The following is a 10,019-nucleotide window of genomic DNA, read 5'->3' on the forward strand; positions in this document are numbered from 1 at the left end:
CATTTTGTGCGTAGTTTAATGGCAGGGCTGGCACATCATTTGTACTGCAGTCGTTGGTGTGTTTTGAGCCTTAAAGACTTCTAATATTTGATCTACTTGCTGACATAGGCGCTGCAAAATTTTCCCTGCCGTTATAAACTGCTGCTCCCTTTCACTCCTGATGCTTCCGCCCTTCCCCTTTAAGCTGCTGCTGCACAGCCATCAAAATCAACCTTCCCCCCAACACCCACCCCTCCCCTGCTGGATATCCCACCCCCAGAGCGGTGGGCTGCCTGTAAGGAGTGCATTTCGCAATGATAGTTCACTGCATTTATTTAAGGAGCCCAATCACGAAAATGGCTCAGGCCCCGCAAGGACTCCATTGTCCAGGTCCAGCCAGGCCCCACACTGACTCCGCCATCCAGCCCAGGCCCCACACTGACTCCGCCGTCCAGCCCAGGCCCCACACTGACTCCACCGTCCAGCCCAGGCCCCACACTGACATCACCGTCCAGCCCAGGCCCCACACTGACTCCGCCGTCCAGCCCAGGCCCCACACTGACTCCACCGTCCAGCCCAGGCCCCACACTGACTCCACCGTCCAGCCCAGGCCCCACACTGACTCCACCGTCCAGCCCAGGCCCCACACTGACTCCGCCGTCCAGCCCAGGCCCCACACTGACTCCACCGTCCAGCCAGGCCCCACACTGACTCCGCCGTCCAGCCAGGCCCCACACTGACTCCGCCGTCCAGCCCAGGCCCCACACTGACTCCACCGTCCAGCCCAGGCCCCACACTGACTCCACCGTCCAGCCAGGCCCCACACTGACTCCACCGTCCAGCCAGGCCCCACACTGACTCCGCCGTCCAGCCCAGGCCCCACACTGACTCCGCCGTCCAGCCCAGGCCCCACACTGACTCCACCGTCCAGCCCAGGCCCCACACTGACTCCACCGTCCAGCCCAGGCCCCACACTGACTCCACCGTCCAGCCCAGGCCCCACACTGACTCCACCGTCCAGCCCAGGCCCCACACTGACTCCACCGTCCAGCCCAGGCCCCACACTGACTCCACCGTCCAGCCCAGGCCCCACACTGACTCCACCGTCCAGCCCAGGCCGCACACTGACTCCACCGTCCAGCCCAGGCCCCACACTGACTCCACCGTCCAGCCCAGGCCCCACACTGACTCCACCGTCCAGCCCAGGCCCCACACTGACTCCGCCGTCCAGCCCAGGCCCCACACTGACTCCACCATCCAGCCCAGGCCCCACACTGACTCCACCGTCCAGCCCAGGCCCCACACTGACTCCGCCGTCCAGCCCAGGCCCCACACTGACTCCACCTTCCAGCCCAGGCCCCACACTGACTCCACCGTCCAGCCCAGGCCCCACACTGACATCACCGTCCAGCCCAGGCCCCACACTGACTCCACCGTCCAGCCCAGGCCCCACACTGACTCCACCGTCCAGCCCAGGCCCCACACTGACTCCACCGTCCAGCCCAGGCCCCACACTGACTCCACCGTCCAGCCCAGGCCCCACACTGAGTCCATCGTCCAGCCCAGGCCCCACACTGACTCCGCCGTCCAGCCCAGGCCGCACACTGACTCCACCGTCCAGCCCAGGCCCCACACTGACATCACCGTCCAGCCCAGGCCCCACACTGACATCACCGTCCAGCCCAGGCCCCACACTGACTCCACCGTCCAGCCCAGGCCCCACACTGACTCGACCGTCCAGCCCAGGCCCCACATTGACTCCACCGTCCAGCCCAGGCCCCACACTGACTCCACCGTCCAGCCCAGGCCCCACACTGACTCGACCGTCCAGCCCAGGCCCCACACTGACTCCGCCGTCCAGCCCAGGCCCCACACTGACTCCTCCGTCCAGCCCAGGCCCCACACTGACTCCATCGTCCAGCCCAGGCCCCACACTGACTCCGCCGTCCAGCCCAGGCCCCACACTGACTCCACCGTCCAGCCCAGGCCCCACACTGACATCACCGTCCAGCCCAGGCCCCACACTGACTCTACCGTCCAGCCCAGGCCCCACACTGACTCCACCGTCCAGCCCAGGCCCCACACTGACTCCGCCGTCCAGCCCAGGCCCCACACTGACTCCGCCGTCCAGCCCAGGCCCCATTTATCAGATTACTGTAAAAACCGACCCCAGTGAGTTTGGGACGAGTCAATTGACTCTTATTGTGTCAATCTGAAATGGTATAGGAGCAACAACATACCACAAGATGGTTCATCTGGATTTAATACACATCCATCTCACCACCCGCCACCCCCAGCCCCCACCGCCCCCCCCCACCAATCTTCCCCTCGCTGCTGTGGTAATTATAATCCCTTGAGAGCTGGAAATAACTTAAAAGTAAATTTCTTTATATAAATCATAGAAAAATGGTCAAAAATATCTCAAAGCTTTACAATACACTAGGGTCGAAGGCACAAGTGGATTAGGATGTCTGGTCTGTCCAGTGCACAAATAGCAGTACAATAGGTCACTGCCATGGGGTTTTTAGCTTGTTTGTACCATGGAGTGGATAAACTTAATGATTTTACCATCTGACGTGCTGGCCCGAAATCAGTCAAAGGTTCTGTACATTTCCCTTCCATAGACTATGAACTCTGATTGATCTTTCTTAGGTCCAAAGTGGAAGGCCATAGAAAAAGCAAACACAGCTCTGGGGTTCATTTCTAGAGAGATAGAATTAAAAAGCAGAGAAGTTATGTTAAACTTGTATAGAGAACAGTTCTGGTCTCCATATTATAAAAAGGATATAGAGGCACTGGAGAAGGTGCAAAAAAGATTCACAAGGATGATACCAGAACTGAGAAGATATCCTTATCAGGAAAGGCTGAACAGGCTGGAGCTCTTTTCTCTAGAAAAGAGAAGGCTGAGGGGTGACCTGATAGAGGCCTTTAAGATTATGAAAGGGTTTGATAGGGTAGACGTAGAGAAAATGTTTCCACTTGTGGGGGAATCCAAAACTGGAGGTCATCAATATAAGATAGTCACTAATAAATCCAATAGGGAATTCGGGAGAAACTTCTTTACCCAGAGAGTGGTTAGAATGTGGAACTCACTACCACAAGGAGTAGTTGAGGTGAATAGCATAGATACATTTAAGGGGAAGGTAGATAAACACATGAGGGAGAAAGGAATAGAAGGATATGTTGATAGGGTTAGATGAAGTAGGGAGGGAGGAGGCTCGTATGGAGCATAAACGCTGGCATAGACCAGTTGGGCCGAATGGCCTGTTTCTGTGCTGTAGACTCGATGTAACTCGATGACCTCCCACTTTCCCACAGTGAACTCCATCTGCCACAGTTTTGTCCACTCACTTAATCTATCAATGTCCCTTTGCAACTTTCTGCTCCCATCTACACTATTTACTGTGTCACTTAACATCGTGTCGTCAGCAGACTGAGATATACGGCTCTCTATTCCATCATCTGTCATTGATAAATATAGTGAAAAGATCTGGAATTCCCTCCCTAAACCTTTCCCCCTCTCTACCTCTCTCTCCTCCTTTAATACGCTCCTTAAAACCTATCTCTGTGACCAAGCTCACCTGTCCTAATATCTCCTTATGTGGCTCGGTGTCAAATTTTGTTTTGATAATCGCTCCTGTGAAGCACCTTGAGATGTTTTACTACATTAAAGTTGCGATATAAATGCAAGATATTGCCGTTTTATGTTCCTAGCTTTGATTTGTTCTTAGTTTTCCTTGTTTCTCTGTCACTTTATCCTCTTCTTCTACGGTGAAGACCGATACAAAGTTATTATTTAACAAGTCTGCCATTTCCTTATTTAAAATTACAATATCACCCTTTGCCTTTAAGGGGCCCGCATTACCCTTCACCACCCTCTTTCTCTTAATATACTTGTAAAAACTTTTAGTGTTATTCTTGATATATACGCGCAAGTTTTTCTCAGATTCCCTTTTTTGTAGCTCTTACTACTTTCTTTGTATCCCTTTGTGGTTCTGTATATAAGAACATAAGGACATAAGAAATAGGAGCAGGAGTAGGCCATACGGCCCCCTCGAACCTGCTCCTCAAGTCAATCAGATCATGGCTGATCTTCGACCTCAACTCCACTTTCCCGCCCGATCCCCATATCCCTTGATTCTCCGAGAGTCCAAAAATCTATCCATCTCAGTCCTGAATATGCTCAACGACAGAGCATCCACAGCCCTCTGGGGTAGAGAATTCCAAAGATTCACAACCCTCTGAGTGAAGAAATCTTTCCTCATCTCGGTCTTAAATATCCGACCCCTTACCCTGAGACTTTGACCTCCAGTTCTAGACTCTCCAGCCAGGGGAGACAGCCTCTCAGCATCTACCCTGTCAAGCCCTCTAAGAATTTTATGCCTTTCAATGAGATCACCTCTCATTCTTCTAAACTCCAGAGAGTATAGGCCCATTCGACTCAATCTCTCCCAGTCCGCGGGATCTCCACTATCGTTTACCTTTGTGGAAGTCCTTCAGTGCAGTGCTAAGGGATTGCTGCTTGTTACGGTTTGTGCTCTTTCTATTTGCCTGTCTTCACACGAATAGACAGCGGTTTTCATAAGCAGACCTTACAATCTGATGTTGCTAATGGCTCAGTATTCAGAGAGAATAGTCATCTACATCACTGTCTGCCAATCCGCAATCATTAATATTTCAACTGAGATGTTCCAGCCATTAAAGCAACTTTAACTCAATCAGTTTCTGAGCACAGGCATTCATCATTTTCCCTTAGACGTACAAGGATAGATTTTTAACAAAACGCGGGCAGGCTCCCCTGATGGCCATGAGTTCCTCCCTACTGGTTTACCTGAATTTGCTGCACGAGGCAAACCAATGCATCCAGGGACAAAACCAGGAAAATCCAGGAAAATGAAGTCAGCGGTCCTTCATTTTGAATCTCGGTGAGGGAGGCTAGGTTCTATTTGGACTCAAGCTATTTTAGAAGCACTATGAAACAAAGATAGAAAATTCCCTATTCATTACAGTGCCATCCTTTGGACACCATGTTAAATGGTGGCCCCTTCTGCCTGTTGGCATGGTTCAAGTAGACAGTAAAGACTCCGTGCACTCTTTGAACACCAAAAGTCATCTCCCAATGTCCTGGTCAACAAACTTTTTCAACCTTCACCGCCCCAAACAGATTAACTGGTCATGTTGTGTTTGTCGAATCTTTACTGTGCACAAAATGGATGCCAAATTTGCCTGCATCACAACAGTCACTGCATTTCAACAACCTTTTGCATTTATACAGTGCCATCAATGTAGAAAAATGACCCAAGGCGGTTCGTAGAAGCATAGAAGGCTAGGCTAAAGAAGGAGATATTAGGAGGGAAGATCAAAGAGATGGGTTTTAAGGAGGGTGGTAAAGGGGGAGAGGGAGGTGGAAGGTGGAGAGGTTTAGGGAGGGAATTTCAAAGTGCAGGGCCCAGAAAGCTGAAGGCATGGCCACAAATGGTGGGGCGGAGGGAATAGGGGATGCATAAGTGGTTAAAGTCGGGGGAATGTGGAGATCTTGGATCTTGGAGGGTTCTAATAGGTCACAGAGATAGGGAGGAGCAAGGCCATGAAAGAATTTAACCACAAGGATGAGAATTTTAAATTTGAGGTGTTGTGGGACTGGGAGCCAATGTAGGTCAGAAAGGACAAGGGTGATGGGTGAGTGAGACTTGGTGCAGGATAGAATATAGGCAGCAGAATTTTGGATGAGCTGAAGTCTATGGAGGATAGGAGGTCAGTCAGGAGAGCATTGAAATAGTCGAGTCTCAAGGTGACAAAGACATGGATGAGGATTTCAGCAGCAGATGGGCTGAGGCAGGAGCGGAGGTGGACAATGATGCAGTCAGAAGTAGGCGGTCTTTGTGACGGAGACATTATGAGGTCGGAAGTTCAGCTCGGGGTGGAATAGGACAATGAGGCTATCAACGGTCAGCTTCAACCTGAGACTGTGACCCGGCAGGGGGACAGAATTAGTGTCGGGAGTACAGCGTTTGTGACAGGGGCCACCATTTCAGATCATCTAGGACTGAATGTCAGACAAGCAGTCTGACAACAAAGGGGAAATAGAGAGGTAAAGCTGAGCGTACAAATGTAACTTAAACCCACGTCTTTAGGTGATGTCGCCGAGGCGATTCATAGAACCATCGTCAGACAAAAATGAAGGCTAGGCTAAAGAAGGAGATATTAGGGGGGAGATCAAAGAGGTGAGTTTTAAGGATGAGGAGGAGGAGGGGACCAAGGATAGTTCCTTGAAGGATTCCAGAGGTAACAGCGGGAACAGAAGCCATTGCTGGAGATGTCCTGGCTACGATTGGATGGGTAAGAGTGGAACCAGGCTAGGGCAGTTCCAACTGAATGGGACAACGGAGGAGAGGAGTTAGAGGAGGATGGTGTGTCAAAGGCTGCAAAGAGGTCAAGGACACTAGGAGGACTAGTGCATTGGGGTCACAATCATAGAATGTCAATTATGACTTTGATTAGGGCTGATTCACTGCTGTACCAGAGGTAGAAATCTGATCGGAGAGATTCAAACATGGAGCTGCAGGAAAGATGGACACAGATTTGGGAAGCAAGAACACGTTCAGTGACTTTGGAGAGGGAGACTAGAGGTGGGGCGGTGGTTTACAAGGACAGAGGGGACGAGGGTGGGTTTTTTGAGGAGGGAGTTGATGATAGCGGTTTTGAAGGTGATAGTGGATGAGAGAGGGAACCATTTACAATGTCACCTAGCATCCGGACCAGGAAGGGAAGTTGGGTGGTCAGCAGTTTTGTAGGAATGGGTGTCAAGGGAGCAGGAAGTGGGTTTCATGGACCACATGAGTTCAGAGAGGGCTTGAGGGGAGATAGGAGAGGAACTAGAGAAAGACATGGGTTCAGGTGTAGCCTTGGGGGAGGTCTGGCTGCAGGGGTGATGATGAGACTTGAACCTTCAACATGTGAGGAAGGCAGAAATCTGACACCAGATGCCATTGAGTAGCTTTCTGGGATTGCCTGAAGTTGGGGAGCGATATGTCAGTCCAGGGTGAATGTGAACATGGGGACATAAGGCCAGCGGACGGAGTGTTCACCTGCAGAGCAGACAGTGAAAGTTAATCGTGAGGCAGCAGTAGGACCCCAGGTTCATAATGACCCGATTTATACGCTGGACCTATTTCTTACTCTTGGGTGTGTGTGAGCGTTACTCGGGCAAAGGCCAGACAGCTCAGGCGACCTGCATCCAAATGTTACCATCACCAATCCGGACTCATTCACGTTTAGTGAACGAGATCTTTAACAGGGCTCTTCCACAATAGTCTCCGTACGCGATACCTCTAGACTCCGGTCTGAATGAGAGAAATTCTGCAATCACCAAACTTTATTTTGCCTCAAAGGGTCAGTGACTTTTCCTGTTTGCTTAAAAACAGGCAATGTGACAGTGTAAATTCTGTCCAAATGCACCGTGTAACTTGTGCGTGATGTTATCGCAACCAGGACAGATGTTCTTCTATCTATTCTCTGCTAAAAATAAAATGGTTTGTTCAGGGGCTTCCCTGTGGTTCCGTTGGTAAATTCGGATTTAATTCCCGGTCTATGCAAATCTCACCTACGGATGATCTAAGGGCTCTTATGATCAGGGGGGTGGGTGTGAAGTCAGCCGAAGCTCCTGATCTTCACCACTGATTAAAAGTACAAGTGTGTGGACATCCTGAGGGCAGGTTTTGACTCAATCCAATTGTCCAATAGTTTGCCAATACTCATGGTTCATACATGAACAGTAGCCACTAGTGTGACATGCTGGGGATAGCCAGTATGGATGGAACTTTTCCCCCTACTTTGGGCACCAGGTGTCATCATCAAATACCACCTCCGTTAGCGGCTTGTGGCTGCTCTCAGTGAGACTTGCCCATTTTGATGCCAATTGTGGAAGAACGTTTGATCAGCCCACACAGTGCCACCCGGTCCTTCTCAACCAACGTCAGTTATTTGTATAATCAGCGAATCGCCACATGGCATTGCTCATCGTAAATCGGAGGATACGTTGTCTTATAAGGAACGAGCGTTGTGCCACATGGTACAGAACGGTGCTTCTAAGATAGAGGTGAGATGGACCTGATCTGTCCCTTGAAGGGCAAAGGTCATTCCTTGTGTACAAACAATTCAATTATCCAGTATTTAGAACTAAACAGCGTGAATAGCACAGCAAAGTGTGAACTTAGTGCTGAAGAGGTTGAATGATAATTTGAACTAAATGACTTTGAATTCAGAGTAGGTGCGAGTGCTGTAAAAAGGCACATCCTGAGGTTAGAGACCTTTTTTATGTGCACACCTGTGAAGACTTTTTATGTAAGTGCACACATGGTCAATGAAGAGAGTTGATGTTGACTGTGATTTCATAGACTGCCTAATGAAAGGGTATGACAGTGGCCAATATCTAATGTAGGATAAGAGTGAAATTTAAATTAAAAAGAACAGAAAATAAGGAAAGACAGCAATATGGGGAGAGAACAGTGAAAGGAGAAATAGTTTATGTTCAAATAGATGGCTTGCAGGAAGCATAGTTAATCTGATAACGGGAAGGGGAAATCAGTAAGAGCGTATGTGGTGACTGGAGAAGAAAATAGATGACTTCAGCAAAGCATTTGACAAGGTACCGCAAGGTAGGTTGTTACATAAGGTTAAATCTCATGGGATCCAAGGTGAGGTAGCCAATTGGATACAAAATTGGCTTGACGACAGAAGACAGAGGGTGGTTGTAGAGGGTTGTTTTTCAAACTGGATGCCTGTGTCCAGCGGTGTGCCTCAGGGATCGGTGCTGGGTCCGCTGTTATTTGTTATTTATATTAATGATTTGGATGAGAATTTAGGAGGCATGGTTAGTAAGTTTGCAGATGACACCAAGATTGGTGGCATTGTGGACAGTGAAGAAGGTTATCTGGGATTGCAACGGGATCTTGATAAATTGGGCCAGTGGGCCGATGAATGGCAGATGGAGTTTAATTTAGATAAATGTGAGGTGATGCATTTTGGTAGATCGAATCGGGCCAGGACCTACTCCGTTAATGGTAGGGCGTTGGGGAGAGTTATAGAACAAAGAGATCTGGGAGTACAGATTCATAGCTCCTTGAAAGTGGAGTCACAGGTGGATAGGGTGGTGAAGAAGGCATTCGGCATGCTTGGTTTCATTGGTCAGAACATTGAATGCAGGAGTTGGGATGTCTTGTTGAAGTTGTACAGGGCATTGGTGAGGCCACACTTGGAGTACTGTGTACAGTTCTGGTCACCCTATTATAGAAAGGATATTATTAAACTAGAAAGAGTGCAGAAAAGATTTACTAGGATGCTACCGGGACTTGATGGTTTGACTTACAGGGAGAGGTTAGACAGACTGGGACTTTTTTCCCTGGAGAGCAGGAGGTTAAGGGGTGATCTTATCGAAGTCTATAAAATAATGAGGGGCATAGATAAGGTCGATAGTCAAAATCTTTTCCCAAAGGTAGGGGAGTCTATAACGAGGGGGCATAGATTTAAGGTGAGAGGGGAGAGATACAAAAGGGTCCAGAGGGGCAATTTTTTCACTCAAAGGGTGGTGAGTGTCTGGAACGAGCTGCCAGAGGCAGTAGTAGAGGCGGGTACAATTTTGTCTTTTAAAAAGCATTTGGACAGTTACATGGGTAAGATGGGTATAGAGGGATATGGGCCAAGTGCAGGCAATTGGGACTAGCTTAGTGGTATAAACTGGGCGACATGGACATGTTGGGCCGAAGGGCCTGTTTCCATGTTGTAACTTCTATGATTCTATGATTCTATGAATGATAAAAGTTGACAGGAAAAACTGAATTTAGCAATTCAAATAACAACTTGCCTTTAAAGTATTAAAACCTCCCAAAGTGCTTCACAGCGTTATCAGACAAAAATTGACACCAAATCAAAGATATTACGACAGGTGACCAAAGTTTGGTCAAAGAGGTAGGTTTTAAGAATGTAAGAACATAAGAAATAGGAGCAGGAGTAGGCTATACGGCCCCTCGAGCCTGCTCCTC

General features: G+C 49.2%; 1 protein-coding gene across 1 annotated transcript; it reads right to left on the reverse strand.

Moving 5' to 3' along the window:
- Nucleotides 1–340: 340 nt before the first annotated feature.
- LOC137324924 (fibroin heavy chain-like) lies at nucleotides 341–2,122 on the reverse strand. The gene has a single exon (XM_067989614.1). It carries the CDS (start codon nucleotides 2,120–2,122, stop codon nucleotides 341–343), a length of 1,782 nt encoding a protein of 593 aa, XP_067845715.1.
- Nucleotides 2,123–10,019: the final 7,897 nt, after the last annotated feature.

Source organism: Heptranchias perlo, chromosome 9 (assembly GCF_035084215.1).
Source record: "Heptranchias perlo isolate sHepPer1 chromosome 9, sHepPer1.hap1, whole genome shotgun sequence".
NCBI lineage: Eukaryota > Metazoa > Chordata > Chondrichthyes > Hexanchiformes > Hexanchidae > Heptranchias > Heptranchias perlo.